This window comes from Acomys minous (assembly GCF_964271855.1).
Source record: "Acomys minous genome assembly, chromosome: 10".
Lineage (NCBI taxonomy): Eukaryota > Metazoa > Chordata > Mammalia > Rodentia > Muridae > Acomys > Acomys minous.
Window position 1 is genome coordinate 104,577,184 of NC_140491.1, and position 23,716 is coordinate 104,600,899.

Below are 23,716 nucleotides of genomic sequence, written 5' to 3' on the forward strand. Positions count from 1 at the left end.
CATACCAGTCTTTTCAGCCATCTACCATAGAGAATTCTGGAATACTCCAGGGGTACACCTCAACTTTCATGCCCCAAACTGAATCTATTGCGTCACTAAATGTCCTAGTCATCTATGAGTCACTGAGAAGCAACCTCAGAGAGCACTTTAGTGATCATGCTATGCCAAAGCCTCCCTGTGGGGCCAGGCAGATGGCATCAGCAGTTCAGAGCATGTACTGCTCCTGCAGAAGACCCAGGTTAGATCCCAGCACCATGATGGATTAAAACAACCCACAACCCCAGTTCCAAGGAATGCAACAAGCACACATGGGTTCATGCACACATATGCACACAGGCAAAACACTCATATTTATAAGAGAAATAAGTCTAAAAGATTATTTTTCAATCCTACCTGTTTATTTCAGCTTCTTTGTCTTTCCTCATTTGTATAAGACGTTTTTTGGCTTTGATAAAGTTTCTAATCTTTTCATCTTCCTCCTCTTGCTGCTGCTGTTCTACAGCTCGGATGATGTTTTTATCACGTATATTGTCCTTAAGGAAATAAGTATGTATCATCCAAAGCTGTCTTTCAACATATATACCAAGAAGTTGTCAAGCTGGGCATGGTGGCACATGCCTTTAATCTCAACACTCAAAGCAGAGGCAGGTGGATCACTGTGAGTTCAAGGCCAGCCTGGGCAGCAAGCAGGCTAGCAAACAAGAAGCCCTAAAGAGAGGGGTGGGTGGTGGTCTCCATAGATAAACTCTAAGAAAAACAGAAGTAGCTAATTATTATTCAGTAAAATATTGAAAATTAGCATCCACATTCATTTGGCAGAAGTTATTGAATATAGGAAAAAGCCCATGTCATCAAAGTAAAATTGTAAAAAGGTAAAAAATTTAGTTACTAAACAAATGAAAATCAAGGTAGAAAAGCAACCATTTGTAATACCAGGCAACATGATGGACTCCTGTGATCTGTGTGGTAGGGGGAGACGACTAAGGCGGAGAATCGGCAATAAGAGGTCAGTTAGAGTTGCATAGGGAGACCCTGCCCTAAAATGAGAGTGAACATTCATGTAATGAAGGCACTAGAGCCATGGGACATAGCTTGGATCTGCAGAGGCAGCTACTTACACAATCCTGATAATGACCAAGTGTGGTAACTGTTGAAAGGGTTAGAGGAGAAATGCATTACATAGGAAGTGAGCCAAACCTTCCACAACCAGGACAAAGAGGCAAATAATGGCTGAAACTAATTAGTCAGACTGACATCATTGGAATCCTAACAATAAAAACTAAATACAAGGACTGGCAAGATGGCTCTTGGAGGCCGGGTACTTGAGCCTTATCTCACGTGGTAGAGGGAGGCTCTACACAGCAAAGGAGCAATGAAGCACCTCTCCTTTTCTACATCTTATAGTGCTTATGTTTTAACTTTGCAGCAGGAATATTACTTTTTTTAAAAAATATTTCTTATGTATACAGTGTTCTGCCTGAACATATACCTGCAGGACAGAAGAGGGTATCAGATCACATTATAGATGGTTGTGAGCCACTGTGTGGCTGCTGGGAATTGAACTCAGGACCTCTGAATGAGCCATCAGTGCCCTTAACCTCTGAGCCATCTCTCCAGTCCAGGAATATTACTTTTTAAAAAACTGTTGGGGCTAAAGAGATGACTCAGTGGGTAACAGCACTGGCTGCTCTTGCAGAAGATCCAGGTTCAATTCCCAGCACACACGTGGCATCACACATCCATTTGAACCCCAGTTCCAGGGGATCCAACCCCTTCTTTCTGCATCTCCACAGGCACAACACAAATGTGCTGCATGGAAATCCATGCAGGCAAAACACTCAAATACATAAAGTAAAAATAAACCTTTACAATGTTTAAAAAAAAAGAAAGAAAGAAAGAAAGAAAAAAAGAAAAATAGGGCTGGGCGTGGTGGCGCACGCCTTTAATCCCAGCACTGGGGAGGCAGAGGCAGGCAGATTGCTGTGAGTTTGAGGCCAGCCTGGTCTACAAAGTAAGTCCAGGACGGCCAAGGCTACACAGGGAAACCGTGTCTCAAAAACCAAAAGTTAAACATATATAAAATCATGAAAGCAAATAAATTGACATTCATAAGCTATCACAGCAGAAATTATACATAAACCATCCCATTCATTCTTAACAACTCTTGTTTTTTGTTTGTCTGTTTTTTTGAGACAGGGCTTCTCTGTGTAGCCCTGGCTGTCCTGGAACTCACTTTGTAGATCAGGTTGGCCTCAAACTCACAGAGATTTGCCTGCCTCTGCCTTCTGAGTGCTGGGATTAAAAGGTTTCACCACCACTGCCCAGCCACAACTTTTGTTTTAAGGAAATTAATTTCATATAGGAAACTTACTATTTTCGTTCCTGCATGAAATCACACCCACACAAAATCAAACTGACTTGTTGGTCCTCTCAGGGCATAGCTGACTGGGTACTTTCCTACCCCAGCGTGTCTTAAGTAAGGAATCTGACTGTGGAACTCCCTGACTGTGGCATTTTCAACTTACAAAAAACAGTTTCCTGCTTTCGTCTATCTCTTCCTGTTTCTTGCTTAGCTTTTTTTTCAGTTCTATCTCATACAGCAAATTCTGCCGCTTTATCTCCTCGGCGTCCTTTTCTTCATTTTTCTTCCTGTTTTCTTCTTCCTTTTCATGTTCCTCTATCCTAAAATGAAAGCGTAAGTATTACAGAGAGCAAAGCAAAAGCATAGGTCGTATCTTAGGGCGAAGAACCAGCGTCCCCGCTCCCTTCCTCCTCGACACCCCCCCCCCCACACCCCCGCACGGGCTGACGCGACGCTTCAGGAAGGTTGTAGGGAAAAGAAGACAAAGGGGCAGTGGCAAAAACCAATCTGAACAGCCCAGGCTACCCATGTTCGCCTGCGTCCAAAGCCATTTTGCTCCTCCACAGAAGGAGCCCGGCAGCAGAGGTCAGGGCTGCCTTCTGTAGAAAAGACAGCTAGCTGAGTAAGAGGGACAGAGAAGCTCCTGGGCTGCACATCAAGAGGTTGGGTTAGACAGAAAGCAATGGAGGAGGTCTCTGTACCCAGTGAGCCTCTCTGGTTGCTATTCCTGCGGTAAGCTGCAAACACTTGCTGACTCTCAGGGCTCCTGTCTTGAGTTCTTCCAGGATAGCTGAAGGTCAGCCTCACAGCACAGCCCTGATCCTGAAGGGTTATCTCTAGCATCACCTCTTCAACTCACTTCCCAAACCCCAGGAGCTCCCAGCAGCAAGCAGTTCACAGCAGATTCTGGATCCCTGGGGTCCCTCAACTGGCAGGCACCCAGGAGCACACAGCAAGACTGCTCATCCATCTCCCACAGGACTGCCACTTGCATCCTCCTCTAATTGTTTTCCTTCTGAACAGGTGGCATGGGGAAAGCCAACAATCTAAACAGCCACTCTTTCCTAGGCACGCAATCAAGCAAACATTTCTCCTGGAGTCTTTTGGCATCAAGGATAGGAAAACTCTCCTGGGCCACATAGGACTACACAGGGAAGCACGCCAAGAAATTTGGCATGGACACAAAATAAAGGAGCTTGAGAAGTCAGAGCACTCTCTCTAGGAGGAACTAAAGAAACCAAGGATTGTGCTGGCCCTAGCCTCCCAGGTTTACGGTGGTCCTAAAGTCCGCTTTCAAAATTGTACTGGCTGACTTTGTTATATTTTATGATTACTAATCATACTGAAGAGGCAGATTCACAACTCAATAACAAAGATCTCAAGAATGGTAGAAAGAGAAATATCCAATTTTGGGGAAAAAAAAAAAACAACAAAACCTTAGAATGTTTTTAAGGGCCAGGGGTGGTGGCATAGGCCTTTAATCCCAGCACTCCAGAGGCAGAGGCAGGTGGATAGCTGTGAGTTAGAGGCCAGCCTGGTCTACAAAGTGAGGCCTGGACAGCCAGGGCTACAGAGAAACCCTGTCTCAAAGAAAATGTTTTTAAGTTTAGGACAGAACAACAAAATATTGCAGCGTTGGGGCTGGAGAGATGGGCTCAGTAGTTAAGAACACTTTCTGTGTCAGGCTCGCAACCCCTATAACTGCTAGTGCTCTCTTCTGGCCTTTACGAGAATATACCATGTGGCTTATTCACAGAGACACCAATACACATAATATAGGGTTGGTTTTTTTAACCTGATCAAATTGACAGTCAAGATTACCATCAGCAATACTAAAAAAACCTCCTCCGACGCAATCAGCTCCAGCAAATTAGTAAAAGCAGCCCAGTGTATTGGGTTGGGAAGAACCAAGACTCAACAGGAGCAAAGTAGTGTGGATGACTGATGTCTGCTCTAAACCTCAGAGTTGAAAATAAGATACGAGGGCCAGGTGGTGGTGGCACATGCCTTTAATCCCAACACTCGGGAGGCAGAGGCAGGCAGATTGCTGTGATTTCGAGGCCAGTCTGGTCTACAAAGTGAGTCCAGCATAGTCAAGGCTACACAGAGAAACCCTTCTCAAAAAAAAAAAAAAAAAAAGAAAAGAAAAGAAAAAAGAAAGAAAAAGAAAAGAAAAGAAAAGAAAAGAAGATACGGATGTTTCTATTTATTTGTTGAACCAGAGGACTGGACATTTCCATCAACACTCTAAAATTACAATATGTCAAATTACCCAAATAAGGTAAAAATCTTTACTGACATGCAATTAAAAAAAACTGACTCATTATAAGTAACACCAGTGACAACTTTTCATTGGCACAGCAGATGTTTCCCTCACAGACATGCTCAGAGTGCACACTTGCTTTTTGCCCAAAGAGTGAATCGGGTGGTGGGTGCACAGACAGGTTTGACTTCCAGAAGTAAAGTGCATTCATTTCGAAGCAGCTCAGCCTTGCTCTGCACACACCACCATGATGGCTGACAGCCCCACAGTGTTAAGGAAGGCTGTGCTTATCAAGGGCTAGCTTCTCTTGAGCTCAACCAGACTATAAATAATTCCACAAAAGCAGTAGGGGTGGGTGGGCATGGTGACACATGCCTTCAACTCAGCACACAGAGACAGAAGAGATGGCAGAGAGAGGAGGGGGGAATCTTTGTGAATTTCGGGTCAACCAGGGCTACACAGTGAGGCCTGGTCTTTAAATAAATAAATAAATAAATAAATAAATAAATAGCTTATTATTACAACAGGAAAAATTGGTCCTTACAGGGCAATCCAGTAGGCATCAGTACCCTGCTAATTCTATAGCCATCTTAAATTCACTATGTGTAGTGGAAGTTTTGGTTTCTTTAAAACCTCTGGTATATAAACAGGTTTTTGTTTTAAGCCCAAGTGTAGGATATGGAGATGCTTTTAGTTTGTCCACAGCTGATAACAGCCTCCTGTGGCTTGGAGAGGGGACCGTGGTCTTTGCCAGCTGCAGCTAGTTTAATTCTGAGGACTCTGAGGGAGTATAAATATCTAAGCCTAGAGAGAGGAAGGACACTGAGAGAGAAAGAGAGAGAGACAGAGACGGAGAGGTTTGAGGAGACAGTAGGCTACAGAGGAAGGCTGCTGCTGGTCAGATTCCTCAGGGCCAAGTAGTTATTTTACTTTAAATGACCGGAAAGCTACTGAAGCACCAAAAGTAGCAGAATGATCCAATCAACTTTGATTTTAATGGAGTTTCATAGGTGATGACTGTCAAAGGGGGTTAGGGAATGATAGTGTGGGGCCCACTAAGAGCTGACACAGTAACCCATGGACTGGATGAGAGCATCTAAGGCTGAGACAATAGCTGTAAATTCAAGACTTGTTCTGGAAGAAAACAAGTCGGCACGGATTGCCTATAGGTTTGTTGTGGAACATAAAGGAACTGTGGGACCAAGCTGGACAGTGGAACTTCTGGTTTGACGTGGGTGGATATGGACGCCACTGGGCCATCTACTACAGGGGCAGGGATCCTTAACCCTCTTTGAGGTACCTGTGAGACTCTCTAATGGTGGATATGTAAAACTAGAGTTCACAGGAGTGACTGAGATCTCTAAGATGGCCTTCTTCTCTCTTTCTACCCTTTTCATAAAGGAATTTATCCAGGGAAAAGTGCTAACAAAACAAATAGGATTCAGAAGTAATCAGTCAAAAAAAATTAAGATGGGGTCTTACTATGTAGCCTTGGCTGGCCTGGAACTCACTATTTAGATCAGGCTGAACTCTGCACTCTGACATCTGCTTGCCTCTGCCTCTTGAGTGCTAGGGTTAAAGGTGTGCATCACTAAGCCCAGCAGTAAGGTTTCCTTAAACAAGGTCTATGAAGTTCTTCCTACAGAAAAAAAGATTAACTACATGCAGAAGGAATGAGACATACATTTTGCCAGTAGATGCTTGGCTATCTTTCCTTGCAATAGGTATGATTAACCTCTTGGTTAAAATCTCTCTACTTGGGTAATGTGTCTCCACATTTCCTTATTTGCCTCATCTCCAGGATGCTAGTGCAAGGCAGACTCTCACACTGGCCACAGCTCCAAAGAGGATTAGCCTGCCTACGTCTGGTGTCTGGACGCTGTTTACAATGTTGTCAGATGTCATACTTTTCCAGGCATGGGGCCAGAAGTTTTAATAACTGATTGCTGAGTACCTCAAAATAGTGGTTTAAAACAATAAACACTTCTCTCTTGTGCATTCGAGTGGCTTAGATGGGTGAGGCTAAAGAGACTGAGGTCAAGCTGTGTGCTGTGGCAGCAATGGGGTCAAGGCTTCACCAGGGATAGAAAAGGCACTGTCACACACTTTCGGCTTCCTGCCACCTGCTCCTGCCCATGGGCCTGCTTCAGTACCTTGCAAGATGGAAGGCAGGTTCCCCAACATGCTTTCTGAGGGATAAGCAAGGAAGGGCCTTTAATAGCCTAATCTGAAATGTCACACACAATCATGCTGTCACATTCTGGCTGCTGACCATGAGCTAATACATGTAGCCTGTTCTCCAGACAATGGAAACAAATTAGGATCCATGCTTTGAAGAAAAGCTATCAAAGAACATGTACACATATTTTACACCATTACAAGGTAATTCCTGGGTACTACCTGGTAATACACTTAAAATTTTTTTTATTTTATGGTGTGAATGTTTTGCCCGCATGTATGCATATGCACCACATGCCCATGGAAGTCGGAAGTTAGCTCCCCTGGAACTAGAGGTTACAGATGGTTGGAGCCAGCACGTGGGTGCTGGGAACGAGCAGCCAGTGTTCTTAACACCAAGCCATCTCTCCAGCCCTGGATAATGCAATTTTTAAGGTATACAAAGAGTCATTTCAGCCAGGCGTGGTGGCATCCACCTTTAATCCCAGCACTCAGGGTGGCACAGGCAGGTGGATCTCTGTGAGTTCAAGGCCAGTCTGGTCTACAGAGTGTTTCCAGGAGAGCCAGGGCTACACAGAGAGACCTTGTCCTGAAAACAAACAAGAGTCACTTCTCAGTGAAATAGTTTTCATTTCTTTCTGATTAAACGAATAAAAATACATTCTTTTCCTAAAGAAGAAATTGAAGTTTTCATGCCCACAAGGCATGTGCCCGGAAGCACCCTTTAGCGTCTGTAACTTCTTCTCACAGTGTTCCTTTAGTCTTCCAGACGGCAGCAGCTGTGCCCACCGCGAGCTGCCAAGCCCCCCACAATCCTTCTCACTTACGGGCCTTTTCTCATGCTGTTTGGTCTGTTCAGAATAACTTTCCACCTCACTCTGCATGGCTTTCTCCTACTCATCCTCCAGAATTAAATATGGATGCCAACCCTTCTGCTAATGTACTCTGAACTAGATCAGGCATCCCTTTTATGCTTCCACACCTTTTTACACATATCTTCCAAAGTATTTACCATCATACCCTAATTTGTTTATGCTGCTCTGTTCCTTCCTCTCCTAGATTATGACTTCTAAAGAAAAAAAAATGTATACTATTCATTACTAGAACAGTTGCTGACAAATGGGAGTTATATTTTTCAATTAACTGATTAATATATTATGAATATATTAATTAAGTGAATGTATGACTGTATTGTTGTTTAGAGAGAGGCCCAAGCTGGCCTCAAAATTGGAGATCCACCTGCCTCTGCCTACCAAGTACTAGGATTAAATGCATGCACCACCTCTGCCATGCTGTTTTTCTTTAGTTATACTTACTTATTTACAGTGCACAGAATTGAGCCTAGGACCTAATGCATACTAGGCAAGCACTCTACCACTGAGCTCTTTTTTAAATCTTTTTTTGTCTTTTTTAAACATTTGAGACCAGGTGTGGTGGTACACGTCTTTAATCCCAGCACTTGGGAGGCAGAGGCAGGCAGATTGCTGTGAGATCAAGGCCAGCCTGGTCTACAAATCAAGTCTAGGACAGCCAAGGCTACACAGAGAAACTCTGCACAAAAACCTAATAATAATAATAGCCAGGTGTGGTGGCACATGCCTTTAATCCCAGCACTTGGGAGGCAGAGGCAGGTGGATTGCTGTGAGTTCAAGGCCAGCCTGGTCTACAAAGTGAGTCCAGGACAGCCAAGGCTACACAGAGAAACCTTGTTGCTATTGTTATTATTATTGTTGTTGTTGTTATTATTATTATTTGACTTGTGGGCATGGGTGTTCTGACTATGTGTGTCTGCACACAATATCCATGTAGTGTCTGATGAGACTAGAAAAAGGTGTCAGGTCCCCTACAACAGGATGGTTGTAAGCTTCCATGTGGGTGCTGGGAATCAAACCCAGGTCCTTTGGAAGAGCAGCCAGCTCATCTTTAAATGATGAGCCATCTGTATAGTCCTTTGTTTTGTCTTTCTTAAAAGTTTAGTGGGTATGTGTGTCCCTGTGTGTGTGGCTCATGTGGGGCTGTACACTGGTGAAGGTCAAAGGACAACTTTGTGGAGTTAGTTCTTTCCTTCCAGGGACTGAACTCACATCAGGCTTGTGTGGCAGATGCCTTTACCCATGGAGCCAGCTCAGTTTTTCTCTGTTTTGTCTTTTGAGATAGGGTCTTGTTATATAGGCCAGACTGGTCTCCAACTCTTAATTTTCCTACTGCAGCCTCCCAAGTGTTACAGTCCCAAGTGTATCACCGTGCTTGTCTCTACTAGTGAGTTCTAATCTTTCTGTGGTTTTTTTTTTTTTTTCCTACCATGTATTTCGGTATCCATTAATTTCAGAATCAGGGGAAATCTATATCCATCATGAGGAGGACACATAAAAGGTCACTGATGTATACATACTGTTTCAGATGCTCTTGGGCAAGAGCTATTCTTTCTTGGCGCTGTTTTTGTTCCTTCTCTTGCTCTTCTTTAAAAGCTTTTTCAACGTCGAGTTTTACTTGCTCCTCCCATTTCTTATCGGATTTTACTGCATTCTTTTTGAACTGAATCTGGGCATCACGCTCTTGCATAACTCTACTGAGAAGAAGTCCTGACTACAAAAAGAATTGCACTATTTAAAGAAAACTATGTCTAAGTATATAAAGAAAACTATTAACTATGCATGTTAAGTAAAGAGAAGCAGACAGTACATGGAAGTTTTTCACTCTTTCCGTCTGGTGATACTGATGCTGCTTTGCGTGTTCAATGGCTTTCTTTCTTTCTCCTTGTTTGTATATTTCTTCCTCCAAATCAAGAATTTGTCTTTCAGTCTCAATCTCTTCATCACGCTTTTGCTTGGCTCTAAGTTTCTGTTCTTTCATTCCCTGTGAAAAGACAAAATAGTCTCTCTCTTCCTGTTTTCAGTATTGGGGATCAAACCTAGGGCCCTTATGGTTAAACCCTAACCCCAAAGCAATCTTTGTTTTGAAATTTCAATTTAATTGACTCAAAAGTTAATATCAACATATGATCACTTGAATTGCATTATGAAATTTAACTGTTTGCATAATTCATTAGTAAACATGAACTTACACTTTGAACTAATTTTTAAATTGTATTTATTTTTTTAAAGATGTATTTATTTATTTTGTATACAGTGTTCTGCCTGCACACCAGAAGAGGTTACCAGGTCTCATTACAGATGGTTGTGAGCCACCATGTGTTTGCTGAGAATTGAACTCAGGACCTTTGGAAGAGCAGCCAGTGCTCTTAACCTCTGAGCCATCTCTCCAGCCCCTTTATATTGTATTTAGTTAGTTAATGTGCATAGCTGTTTTGTCTACATGTATGTCTGTGCATCGCATGCTTGTCTAGTACCCGAGGTCAGAAGAGGTGGTTTGATGCCCTGGGACTGTAGTTACAGAGCATCGTGAGCTGCCATGTGGATGCTGGGAGCAGTCAGTGCTCTTAGCCACTTAGCCATCTCTTCAGCCCTGCACTAATTTTTAATTTAATTTTTTAGGTGGGTAGCACATTTACATGGTTTGAAACCCAAAGCCATTAATGGGGCTTATAATGGATTTCTCTCTCCAATCCTAAGACCTCACTAAAATTTAAAACTTTTCTATTGGCAAATCATGACAGTGCATGCTTGTAACTCCAGCTACTCTGGAGAAAAAAATCAGAGACAGGAGGATCCCTTGAGACTGAGTTTGCGGCTGTGGTGGCCACCATACCTATTCATGTATTTATTTATTTGAATGCTTAAGGCATGGAGAGTTGCACTATTAGGAGGAGTAGCCTTGTTGGAGTAGCTGGGGTCTCGCTGGAGGAAGTATGTCACTGTGGAGGAGGACTTTGAGTCTCGTATGCTCAGGCTACACCCAGTGTGGCACACCGTCTCCTTCTGCTGTAGAGCCCTCAGCTCCTTCTCCAGCCCACGTCTGCCTGCATGCTGCCATGCTTCCCGCCATGACGATAATGGACTAAACCTCTGACCTGTGAGCCAGCCACAGATGAACAGTTTCCATTAGAAGAGCTGTCATGGTCATGGTGTCTCTTCACAGCAATAGAAACCCTCACTAAGACAGAAATCAGTCTGGACAGTATAAGGAAATCTCAAAAAGTAAAAATAAATTTAAAAAAAATTTTAATCTTGTCTTTTAGAGGTTGAAGAGATGACTCAGTGGTTAAGAGCACTGACTGCTCTTCTAGAGGACCCAGGTTCAATTCCCAGCACCCACATGGCAGCTCACAACTGTCTGTAATGGCAGTTCATAACTGTCTGTAACTCCAACATATGACGCCCGCACACAGACATACATGCAGGCAAAACACTAAAAATAAAGTTGGTTTTTTTTTTAATCTTGTCTTTTAAAAGACAAGGTAGGGGCTGGACAGATAGCTCAGCAGTTAAGAGCACTGATTGTTCTTCTAGAGGACCTGGGTTCAATTCCCAGCACCCACATGACAGCTCACAACTGTCTGTGATTCCAGTTCCAGGGGATCTGACACCCTCACACCAACATACATAAAATAAAATAATTTAAAAGACAAGGTAAGTAAATAAAAATTCAAGATATATAGTAAGAGGAAATTTTGTTTCTTTTTGTTTGTTTGTTTTTTGAGACAGGGTTTCTCTGTGTAGCCTTGGCTGTCCTGGACTGGCTTTCAGGACCAAACTGGCCTTAAACTCAGAAATTCTCCTGCCTAAGTACTGGGATTACAGGTGTGTGTCACCATGTCTGGCTGAGGAAATATTTTCAAATACATACATTTTCTTTCAGCCAGGGTCTCATGGAGCCTGGGCTAGCCTTACACTCACTGCATAGTCAAGGACGCCTGAGCTTTTCATCCTCCTTCTGCCATCTCCAAGTATTGGGACTGCATGTGTGGACCACCATACCCAGCTTTAATACTGCTGCAGACTGAGTTCAGGGTTTCACTCACTCTAAGCAAATCCTCTACCAGCTACAGTACATTCTCAGCCCTCTTGTTGTTGGTTGGTTGGTTGTTTTTTAAGGCAGGGTCTTGATATGTTGACCAGGCTAGCCTTGAACTCACTATGTAGTCCAGGCTGCCCTAGAAATCAAGGTTTTTCTTCCTTAGCTTCCTGAGCATTTGGATTACAAGGATGTGCCACCTCACTTACCGTCACAATATGTTTTTAAAGTTCTCTAATTCAATAACAAGAAAACAGTCTCATTACAGAAACTGAAGTGCTGGAAAACAAGTTCATCAAAAGATGTTTAGCCAATGCTCTAGTTTCTTTTCCATTGCTGTGGTAAAACACATTGGCCAAAAGGTGGGGAAAGGGTTTATTTGACAACTCATGGGAGTCCTTTCTCTCTCTCCCATGTGGGTTCTCGGACGCCTGTTGCCAGCCTCGGGTGCAGTGCCTTTACTTGATGAGTTGTCCTCCGGCTCCACATGAGCATGATGCATGCATGCACAAGAACTTTTTGTAAACGATATTTGACATGTGTTATTAGGAAAATTCCAATTCAAGCTGTATGGAAATTTTCACACCCACTAAAATGTCTATAACGAGAAAGGCTGACCCTACCAACTACTGATGAGAATACAGAAGCACTTGGTGCGAATACAAAACCACAAGTGCTATGTGATTTTATACAGTTGGGAAATCTCTTAAAAAGTTAATTTTTAAAAAATAATTTAATTTTATTTTATGTGCTTTGGTGTAAGGGTGTCAGATCCCTTGGAACTGAAGTTATAGACAGTTGTGAGCTGCCATGTGGGTGCTGGGAATTGAACCCAGGTTCTTTGGAAGAGCATATCACTGAGCTATCTCTCCAGCCCCCAAAAGTTAATTTTTAAAAGGTTTATATTTGTGTGTGTATGTGTGTGTGTGTGTGTGTGTGTGTGTGTGTGTGTGTGCGCACGCGCTCCTGCGTGTGCACATGCAGGTATGTATAAATGTATGCAGGGGTCGTAAGAGGCCAGAAGAGGGTGTCAGATCCCATGGAGCTGGTTTTACAGGTGATTGTGAGGTGCTCAGTGTGAGTCCTGTAAACTAAGTGCAGACCTTCTGAAAGAGCTGTGAGCACCGTTCACTCATGAGCCATTTAAGACATGCTTTAGCCCCCTAGCAAAGAAAATATACAGTGATCACGAGATTTCATAGTATGTATTCATATCAAGACATTTACTCAAGAGAAACACATACAGCGAAACCACGTGATCACTGTATACTTATAGTAGTCAAAAGATGCTAAGCCAGATGTCAACATTTGGTTGACGTCATACCATCAAGTAACCAGCTAAATAAACTGCAATGTGCTGAACACTGGACTACTACACAGCAATACTCCAGCCCACAATACAAAGAGTGTATATAATATAGAACAGCACGGAAAACCAACCCTGTTGGATAAAGCCTATAATAATAAATAGTAGATGCGTGCCGACCTGTATCTAAGGAGGACAGACAAGGAGCTAAACAGCACATGGAAACTTTTACATGATGAATATGTTCATTATCTTAAATGATGGTTTTAGAAGCATATATATGCCAAAATTTCACAAAGTATTTATCTTAATTGGGTTATTTATGATATGTTACTTGACCTTGAAAACATGTGTCCTTGTATTTATGACATTTTGAATACAAAATGATTTATAAAAGGTTAAGATAGTACTAAAAAGCATGTGGCTTCTGAAAGATGCACACTCACCGCGTATGTGTTGGTCCAGTGTTTTACCATCTCCTGGGATTGGGCGTGCTTCTTTGTCTTTGCTGTTCTTTCTGCACGAAGGGCTGCTGCTTCTCTTGTCAACCTGTCAAGGCTGTCTCGAATCCTTTCCCACTCAGCATGCGGAATTATGGTGACCTGACGCAGATCCACCTTGCTAGGTAGGAGAGGTGGATAGGGAATTTCTTCTTTTTCAGAGTTCTTCATTCCTAGTGCATATAAAAACGTAATTATTAAACACTATTCCAGGAAGAGATCACGTAACTTTTTTTTTTCCCTCAGATGGCTTAGAGGTTAAGAGTACTGGCTGCTCTTCCAAAGGTCCTGAGTTCAATTTCCAGCAACTACATGGTGGCTCACAGCCATCTTTAATGAGATCTGGCCCCTCTTCTGGCCTGCAGGCAGACATGCAGGCAAAACACTGTATACTTAATAAATAAATAAGTAAATATGTGCTTTTTGTTTGTTTGTTTTTCTCAAAACAGGGTTTCTCTGTGTAACCTTGGCTGTTCTAGACTCACTTTGTAGACCAGACTGGCCTTGAACTCAGAGATCCATAAATAAATCTTAAAAAAAAAAAAACAAAACAGCTAAGGGAAAAAAAATACAAGGCTTTATGAAATCAGAAGAAATGGATCGAAACTTTGGTGATTTCCTTCAGCTGTAAATCTGGGCAAGATATTTAACTTTGTAGAATCTTGGTGTTAGAGTAGTAAAAAATAAAAATAAAAAATAAAAAATAAAATCCAGGTCAAGAGAACGGGACCCACGCCTGGGTGAGACCAGACACTCTAGCTGGGTTGGCTCAGCCACTTTGGCTAAAGGTCTATCCTTGAACTCATCTTAAGTCATGCTAAGGGGACAGGCAGAATTATCTCTTTAATAAGACCCATTTAATAGAAATATTTACAATATTAAACTTTGACAAGTATGTGCCTCCAAAATCATCATTACAGTTCAAATAGTGGCTATATTCCTCACCAACACTCCCACATCCTCGTCTCTCCTCCTTAAAGCCTTATTATGCCACCACTCACCTACTTTTGTTTGTTTGTTTGTTTGTTTGTTTCGAGACAAGGTCTCTCTGTGTAGCCTTGGCTGTCCTGAACTCACATCCATCCACCTGTCTCCACCTCCCAAGTGCTGGGATTACAGGGGTGCGCCACCACGCCCGGCTCATCTACTCGTTTTATGATAGATTTTATTCAAAGTAATTACTTTGTGATTTTATAGCTTTGTTTTCTTTCCTAGAATCCCTGCCTGTAATGTAGAACCTTATGAGGTGCAGCAACATAATGTGTTAGGTCTGCTCACTCTTCTGAACTGCTCCGAGAAGTCTATTCTTTTATTCTCTCTCTCTTCTAAGCGTGCGTTCCTTAACACTTTGGGTTCTCCCCCAGGATTTCAGACTTCCTCACTCTTTCTCTAAAGCAGTGTTCTCAACCTGTGGGTCACCATCCCTTCAGGGGATGCCAGAGACCATTGGAATACACACGTATTTGCAGTACACTTCATAGCAGTAGGGGGATTACAGTCATGAGGCAGCAAAGAAAAAAACTGTACGGTTGGGCGTCACCACGCTATGAGGAGCTGTACTAAAGGGCTGCAGCATTAGAAGAGTCGAGAACTGCTGATCTAAAGCTTCTCTCCTCAGTATATAGCCGCCTGTCTGCCATGGCTTCCAGGCCAGTTTAACTGACACAGCTCACTCGCTTGCTTGCTTTCCTCCTTGAGGCAGCAATTGAGCTTCTGCAGATTTCCTGCCCTGCAGTTTTTCTTTTCATAAAATTGTTCTTGAGCGTCTGCTTTGAGTTCGTTCTTAAATTATTTTATGTATGAGACTAAGAATCCCCAAAGGAGACCTTGATTTCCCCTGTATCATTGGTAGCTTCCTCTTTCGGACTGTGTTCAGCAATGACGATACCAACAGGTTGTAATAAAAGCGGTTTCACAGTTAACTGTGCCCTTTCATAGGTGCCTCAGCTAGGATGCCAGGTATGCACTGCTGTGCCCGGCAACAGGAACTTATGGGAGATTTCCACCATATTTAAATGACAACACCAAGGCACTGCCGGACAAAATGAATCGTAATGACTATTTGCGAAATGCCTTTGTGGGTGAATCAAATTTCCTAATATTCTCACTGACTAGAGTGTGTCTGTCCTGGGCGGGGGGCGGTGTTACTGCTAGAGACAAATTTCCAAGAATCTACTAGTTACCACGACAACAGTCAAACTTGTGGTTGGACATTATAAAGTTTTTTTTTATAAGTCCTACTTGCCTACATCTATGGCAAAATCAAATCTTAGGTCATCTTAATTACCTTATATACCATATATTTTTTTTACACTATCAAAGCATTTGACTTGGGGAAGAGTTTTAACTTTAGCGTGGAAAGAACTGAGATATATCCTTGAGCTTTAGGAAAGGCTACCCGGCCGGCATGCAACAGAAGGCTTTACTAGGTCAATAACACTTCCAAACGGCGTTCCAAAATATATTCAAAGAACAACAAATCTTAAGAGGCCCCTGAGTATGTGACCAGCTGACCGTTGGGGGTAAAGCGCCCAACTTTCTGCTTTTTCTGCCCTGTTCCTGTAAACTTTCTACTACGCATCCCTAATCCTCTCTCCTTTTTCCCCTCATTCACCTAAAGGCCAACCTGCCTAACTTGTATCAGGATGCTCACTGGGAATGCTTTCGACTTGGCAAAGCCCATTTCAAAAGGCAAACCTCACGTGTCACCCTATGCGGGGGTTCTAGAAACAATCCCAGCTCCGGAAAGGGCCAACGCGGCTCACCTGTGCTTTCCTTCGCCTGTCCGGAGCGCCGACCAAAGCGCACCTGCATCTCTAAGAAACTGAGATCCGCGTGCCCTGCCTGACTCAATACGACTTCAGCCACAGAATGGTTACTAAACCGTTTGGTTGTTTAGCAACCACGCCGGAAGTGACGTTCGTCGTCGTTCAGGAACCAGGAAGGAGCCGAGTCGGTAACCGAATTTTTCCGAAGCCTGAAGCACGGAAGTGCGCGTGCGCGGTGCGGAGTTCCGGGCGAGCTCGGGCGCTGGGGTTTTCTTAAGGCACGAAGACCAACCGGCGGATGCCGGAACGGGTGTTCGCTGCTGGCTGCTGGCTGCGACCGGGACCGGGACCGGGTCAGTGAGGAGCCCTTGCTACTTCCCGGCTGCTGTCTCCTTCCCCACACGCTGCGCTAATTTGGAGTCGACCAGTGTGGGAGTCGAGACGCAGGCTGAGTGCGAGCTCCTACACTGCTCCTCGCCGGCTGAGGTGAAGGACAGAGCCCTTTTGACCCCAGAACCCCAGGGATTAAGGGACATAAAAGCTGTTTTTAACGTTATTTTGTTCGTGAGGCATGATCAGGAATAGATGAGACCCTGTTTATTGTTGTTACATAGGACTATTAAAACTTGAATGTTGTCCCCAGAACATTCACGGTAAGACCTTTAATATAAAAGTGCTTGGTAAATAAGTTGTAATTAGTGTGCTTGGGAACCAGTCTGTAATGACACAAAAATATGTTAAAATGGACTGGCACTTGCTCTCAAAAGAGGCTTTCCTGACACTCCGATGTACAAATGATTTCATTAGTAAGTAGTTGGCACTACTGATTAATTAAGCAACATTTCTTGTCTCTGAAAATGAAAGCAAGTGCGATTTCTTTTTTTTTTTTTTTTTTGGTGTGTTTTTGTTGTTGTTGTTTGGTTGGTTTTGTTTTTCCAGACAGAATTTCTCTTGTAGTCCTGCCTGGCTGTCCTGGACTCGCTTTGTAGACCATGCTGGCCACGAACTCATAGAGATCTGCCTGCCTCCGCCTCCCAAGTGCCAGGATTAAAGGCATGCGCCACCGCGTCCAGTGCAAGTGCGACTTTCAGTACTGAAAGTCCTAACACAGTTGTGCTAGCTCGCTATAGGTTTTCTATCAGGCGTCCCACTGTCATAATGCTGGTAAGTATGGAAGTAATAATATCTGTAGACAATTTCGTGTACATACACTAGTGAGTTCGAAGCGTAGCTTAAAACATGACAAGAACTAAAAAAGGTCAGAGATTTTACTGTTTTTTACAAGCAAACAGCCATTTGCATAGTTTATTTGAGACCCGTGTGCCTAGTGAGGGAGTGCTAGCTTCATCATCAACAAATTTTGCCCTAATTTTCCTGAAGGTAATGCAGGAAATTTCCCACAAGGTAATGCAGAGTGGACAAGAAATCATGTCGTCGTGATGGGTGTTGCATTATAGGACAGGAATTCTGAGCTGAGCGAACTGAAGGGACAACATGCGTGTCTTTTTTTTTCTTTTTTTCTTTTTGTTTTTTTTGAGACAGGGTTTCTCTGTGTAGCTTTGGCTGTCCTAAGCTAACTTTGTAGACCAGGCTGGCCTCAGATTCACAGCAATCTGCCTGCCTCTGCCTCCCGAGTGCTGGGATTGCAGGCGTGCGCCACCACCGCCCGGCTAGGCATGTCTTTTTTCACATGTTCACTGTAGAGACCTCCTCGAAGCAGCTGGGGCAGAAGCAGTGTGGACCTGCCTCTCAATAAAAATCCTCATATAACATGCCAGTCATTGTCTACTTTGACATGGTCTCATACTTCAGACTCCTGATTGCAACTCCAACCTACAGTCTGGGTACAAATTGATCTAGAACTGTTTGCCTTTTCTGCTTCATAGCCCTAATTTTTGTCGTTGTAAATTGAAGAAAGTGGTATCTATACCCTAATTGGAAACAGAATTTAAATTAATACGTAGACCTTTTTAAAAACAAAAACTACAAATGACCATTAAACCACTCATTAAGACCCTGCCACTTTTCATAAGCCTTTTTAAATGTTTATTATATTTAGTTATGTGTATGTGTTTGTGTGAGGGCGTGTGCACATAATGAAGGTGCCTGAAGAGGCTGGAGCAGTTATCTCCCTGGAGGGGAATTACAGCTGGTGATAAGCCACTCAAATATGGATCTTCTACTAAAACAGTATGTGCTCTTAACTGCTGAGCCACCTCTCCAGCCACTTACTTACTTACTTATTTATTTATTTATTTATTTATTTATTTATTTATTTATGGTGTGTGTGTGCAAGTGCGCTGCTTGGCGTGGAGTCCAGAGGCATTAAATCCCCTGGAACTGGAGTTGCACCACCAGCCATGGGTTCTGAGCTGAACTTGGATGTTCTGCCAGAGCAATTTTCCCCCCTAACTAGGTAGCCATCTCTCCAGCCCTGAGAATAAGGTTTTAGAGGTTTTTCTTGTTGTTGTTGTTGTTGTTTGTTTTTAAAGATTTATTTATTATTATGTATATTTTATTATTATGTATATAGTGTTATGACTGCATGTACACCTGCAGGCCAGAAGAGAGCGTCATATCACATTATAGATGGTTGTGAGTCACAATGTGGTTGCTAGAAATTGAACTCAGGACCTCTGGAAGAGCAGTCAGTGATCTTAACCTTTGATCTGTCTCTCCAGCCCTTGTTTTTTAAAAAAAAAATGTGTTATTGTGTTGCGTGAGTACAGCAGCACACTACGGTCAGAGGACAGCTTTTAGGAATCCTCTCTTTCCACCATGGGTTTCTCTCCTTCAACAGTGGCTTGCAGGAATCAAACTTGGCTTGTCAGGCTTGTTCAGCAAGGGTTTTTTTGTTTGTTTGTTTGTTTGTTTGTTTTTGTTTTTTAACCCGAGTCATCTCACTGCCCCTCTTCACAATGCAGACGCAACCTAAGCTAGGCACAGGCTTGTAGCATTGTCAGCCCTGGCCTCCCGAGTGCTGGGGTTCCTGATGTAAGCAACTGTGCCTGGTCTGATTTTCAAGTTTTAGTAAAAGAATTCCCAGAAAAATTCACACTGTTAAAAGTCAATCTGTGCACTTCTTTAATTTTTGTAGATTTTTATTTTAAATATATTACTAGTATCTGAATATTTATTGAAAATAAAATAAAGTGTTTCCTTTTTAACAAGAAGAATAAATAATAACATTCAGTTGGCTTATCACATGATTTTATTAACTAGGTAAAATATTTTCATATGACATCCAATTTTTTGTATTTATTTCAAGTATATATGTATAGTCAAATTTTGTTCTTCATTGCCAGTACATAGTTTTGTTTGTTCTTTTGTTTTTGTTTTGGTATGAGGAAAAGGAAACCAAGTTAGAAAACATAAGTTTTAAGCCCTAAAATACTTGTATTAATTTTAGGAGTTAGGAAGTCTCCATTCCTTTGCCATCCATCAGAGGAATTTCTCTTCATACAGAAATGGAGTGAGATTTAAAAACAGCTGGCAATGGCCGAGCGTGGTGGCGCACGCCTTTAATCCCAGCACTTGGGAGCAGAGGCAGGTGGATCTCTCTAAGTTCGAGGCCAGCCTGGTCTACAGAGAGAGTCCAGGACAGCCAAGGCCACACAGAGAAACCTGTCTTGAAAAACAAAACAAAGCAAACAAACAAAAAACACTAAAAAGACAGGAAAAACCTTAAACTGAGAAAAAAATACTCTTAGATCAGTCTTAACTGTATGTTTCTTTGCCCTTATGCTCTTTTCAGTCTGGTATGCAGAGTAAGTTCCAGAACAGCCAGGACTACCCAGGGAACTCCTACCTCAAAAAACTAAGCCCCTCCCCCCAAAGAAAACAGTTAAGAAATGTCAGTAATTTGTGGTGAATTAAACCTAAGCTTGAGGCATTACTCAACTAACAATGAGTTACATTAGGGGAACATTTGTTTTAATATTGTGCTAAAGATCAAACTGAAGCCTCACACATGCTAAGCAAGTTTCTACCTAGGAGCTATGTACGCGCCCTAGAAAACTGTTTAAAAATCATACACTGTAAATTTCTATAAAGCATGTTTACTTTATAGACCAGGCTGGCCTTGAACTCACAGAGAATTGCCTGCCCCTGCCTCCCAAGTCCTGGGATTAAAGGCATACAGCACCACAACCCAGCTAACTAAAATGTTCTTAGGTGATCATCAGTTTTGCCTCACTGCTATTTGCTAAATTATTTGTGTGGGAAAGTGAATTTCCTACTTGAATCTCTGGTAGCCAGTGATACCTTGATTAGATACAAATACAAGGATCCAGGAACAGAATATAGTATGCTGTCTAAATTTACACAGCAGCTGGGTGTGTTGGCTCATGCCTGTAATCCCAGCATGCAGGTAGCTAAACAGGAGGATCACAAGTTCAAGGCCAGGCTTGGCTCCAGACTGAGATCTGTCTCAAAAAAGCTCCCTCACCAATAACATCAAAAGCCAGTTACATTAATATAGTCGGAGATTCCTCTAGGTTATATGTTCCCAACGTGCTATAAATTGACAGACACGAAGGGCTTGTATGTGTCTGTTCTGTCTTTACTACTAGTTAGCTTTTTCAATAAGCCAGAAAATACTTTAGCTACATACCATGTTTTCCATTTTTAATTTGTTTCTGTATCTTTTTCCTGTTTTGGGGGGGTTCTTCACTTTATAGAATTTTTTAAATCTCACAATAGTTACAGTTTGATTACAGTTCGGCTTGGCTAGCGTGTACTTTAAGGTTAATGAGTATTTTTATTTAAGTATCTTTTTGTTAAAATTAACCTACTTAGAGCTGGGTGTGGTGGTGCACAACTTTCATCCCAGCTGCCAGGAGGCAGAGACTAGTGCATCTCTGAGATCTACAGAGTGAGTTCCAGGACAGCCAGGGATACACACAGGGAACCAGCCATTTTGAAAAACAGGGTATAATTGGGAGGCCTATTCTAATCACTCGTTCTCACAAATAAGTGACACAGAGACCTATAGATTTATTCAACAAGCTTTAAGGCACTAGAGATAAGTTTTCAGTGTGTAGCCAGGTGAGCCTCAATCTCTTGTTCCTCCCGCCCCAGCCTCTGAAGCACTAAGACCACAGGCATGTGCTACCACACCTAGCTCTTAGCAGCTTAACATGTACTTCTGATTTTGAATGAGTAAAGTAGATATGTAAACACAGTATGTTTAGGGAATAATACTTCTCCTTTTCCAGGGTAACCCAGATCTGTTCCTGGAACCATGAAAGTTTTGTTGGTGTTTGACTTTGACAATACGATCATAGATGACAACAGTGACACCTGGATTGTACAGTGTGCTCCAGAGAAGAAGCTTCCTGTTGAACTGCAAGATTCTTACCAGAAGGGGTTTTGGACAGAATTTATGGGCAGAGTCTTTAAGTATTTGAGAGATGAAGGGGTTAAAGAAGATGAAATGAGAAGAGCTGTGACCGCGATCCCTTTCACCTCAGGCATGAAGGAGCTTCTCGGCTTTCTAAGGGTGAACAAGGACACCTTTGACTGCATCATTATTTCAGACTCCAACTCAGTCTTTGTAGACTGGGTGTTGGAAGCTGCTGATTTCCACAGTGTCTTTGACAGCGTGTTCACAAACCCAGCAGCTTTTGACAACAACGGGCGACTCACAGTGAGAAATTTCCACACTCATTCCTGCAACAAGTGTCCCAAGAATCTTTGCAAAAATGCAGTTTTGGTAGAATTTGTAAATGAGCAGTTACGAAAGGGGGTGAAATATACACGGACTGTTTATATAGGTGATGGTGGAAACGACGTCTGTCCAGTAACCCTTTTAAAGAAAAACGATGTTGCCATGCCACGGAAAGGGTACACCTTACACAGAACTCTTGCCAGAATGTCTCAAAAGCTCGAGCCTATGGAGTCTTCTGTTGTTGTTTGGTCTTCGGGTGTTGAGATAATTTCTCATTTACAGTTTCTAATAAAGGAGTGATGTGCCAACCATTGAAATCTGTATTACTTGAGATTAGGTTCAGCAACATAAACCTAAATCCCCGATGTTAATACCTTTAAAAGTGTGAGGGCTTTTCCTCTTTGAAGACTTCGGGAGATAGTTCAAGGCTACCGTGTTGCTCAGCCAATCTCAGCTGTGATTTGAGGTTGATATCCAAGCTCAGGTCCTCACAACAAACATTCTGGGCAGCAAGGACCAGGGCATCGAGGTTGTCACCCTTTGCTTAAGCTTGTTTTCCAGTTGTGCCAGAAAGTTCTGTTGAATACCACTAACCAAAACCTAGTCAGTGCCTCCCCTATCGGCAGACATGGAACCTACAGGTGGTCATGGACCCAGAAAAACAATACATAACTGAGGTAAGTGTAACTCATGGTCTATACTAAGGGTAGTTAATAGATTGTATAGATTGTATTTTTTTAAACTTATTTCTGGGAAAAGAGGCTTTATTTTACTCTTATTTCAAAAATATATCCAGTAGTTAACAGAAAATAGCTGATGTGGTAGCCAGTTGTGGTGGAGCACGCCTTTAATCCCAGGCCAGTGGATCTTTGCGAGTTCCGAGACCAGCCTGGTTTACAAAGCGAGTCCAGGACAGCCAAGGCTACACACCTATAAACCTTGTCTCAAAAAAGAAAAAGAAAAGGAAAAAAAAAGCTAATGTGACCAGATTCCGTGGTACACAGCTTTTGTCCTAGCACTCAGGAGGCAGAGCCAGGCAGATCTCTGTGAGTTCAAGGCCAGCCTGGTCTACAAAGTGAGTCCAGGACAGCCAAGGCTACACAGAGAAACCCTGTCTCAAAAAATCAAAAACAAACAAACAAAAAATTGCTGGTAGATTTCACCAGTGAAGCAGACCTTTCTGTTTTGAAAGGTTTTTAACCACTAGCTCAATCATTTATAGCTCAGCTCTTCAGGCTGTATAGTTTTTCTAGATTATTCTTTGGTAGTTTTTAAGTATGGATTATTTATTGTTGCACAAGATACCTCAGAATTTAACAGCGTAGCCAAATACAGAGGTGTACACCTGTAGTTCCTGCTACTTGTGAGGTACACACCCACATACCGACTTGAGCTCAGAAATTTGAGACCATTCAGACAACAGTGATATCCTCTCAGCGATGACAAAATAAACTTAACGGCTTGGAACAATAAACATGACCTATCTGAAGTCAGGGGTTCACAAGCAGTTGACCAGATGGCTTCTGGCTTGAGATGAAAGTGGTTCAAGATCCTAGCTGACTCTTTAGTCAGATGAAAGGCAGGCAGGAGGGGTCTCTTCCAAGGTGGGTCATTCATGCCTCTTAACAGGAGGCCTCATTCCTTCTTTTTCTAAATCAGGAAGGCTTAATTTATCACAGATTGTTTGGCCAAGAGGCTTGCATTTATAATCATGGGATTCTGCCACATAAGCATGGGAACATAAGCTGAGATACCCA

General features: G+C 42.5%; 2 protein-coding genes across 4 annotated transcripts in view; one reads left to right on the forward strand and one right to left on the reverse strand.

The window, feature by feature from the left end:
- CFAP210 (cilia and flagella associated protein 210) overlaps positions 1–16,430 on the reverse strand; it is a 29,790-nt gene extending 13,360 nt beyond the window's left edge. The window contains exons 1-6 of the mRNA XM_084799462.1: positions 16,289–16,430; positions 13,470–13,696; positions 9,486–9,659; positions 9,196–9,389; positions 2,526–2,682; positions 394–533 (exon numbers count right to left, since the gene is read on the reverse strand). Coding sequence (XP_084655588.1) covers positions 394–533; positions 2,526–2,682; positions 9,196–9,389; positions 9,486–9,659; positions 13,470–13,696; positions 16,289–16,337 — 941 coding nt within the window. The 5' untranslated portion in view covers positions 16,338–16,430. The remainder of the gene's footprint in view (positions 1–393; positions 534–2,525; positions 2,683–9,195; positions 9,390–9,485; positions 9,660–13,469; positions 13,697–16,288) is intronic.
- A 97-nt stretch (positions 16,431–16,527) lies between these two features.
- PHOSPHO2 (phosphatase, orphan 2) lies at positions 16,528–22,267 on the forward strand. Of its 3 annotated transcripts, none has more exons than XM_084799483.1 (2): positions 16,528–17,455; positions 21,508–22,267. In XM_084799483.1, exon 2 carries the CDS (start codon positions 21,534–21,536, stop codon positions 22,257–22,259), a length of 726 nt encoding a protein of 241 aa, XP_084655609.1. In that variant the 5' UTR covers positions 16,528–17,455; positions 21,508–21,533; the 3' UTR covers positions 22,260–22,267. The 3 variants fall into 3 exon arrangements, with proteins under 3 accessions (XP_084655609.1, XP_084655610.1, XP_084655608.1); XM_084799484.1 differs by having other exon boundaries at positions 16,528–16,944; XM_084799482.1 differs by having other exon boundaries at positions 16,528–16,777.
- The last annotated feature ends 1,449 nt before the right edge of the window (positions 22,268–23,716 follow it).

Excerpts from the sequence above, each read along its gene's own strand:
- PHOSPHO2 (XM_084799483.1), top strand. The coding sequence starts at position 21,534 with ATGAAAGTTTTGTTGGTGTTTGACTTTGACAATACGATCATAGATGAC.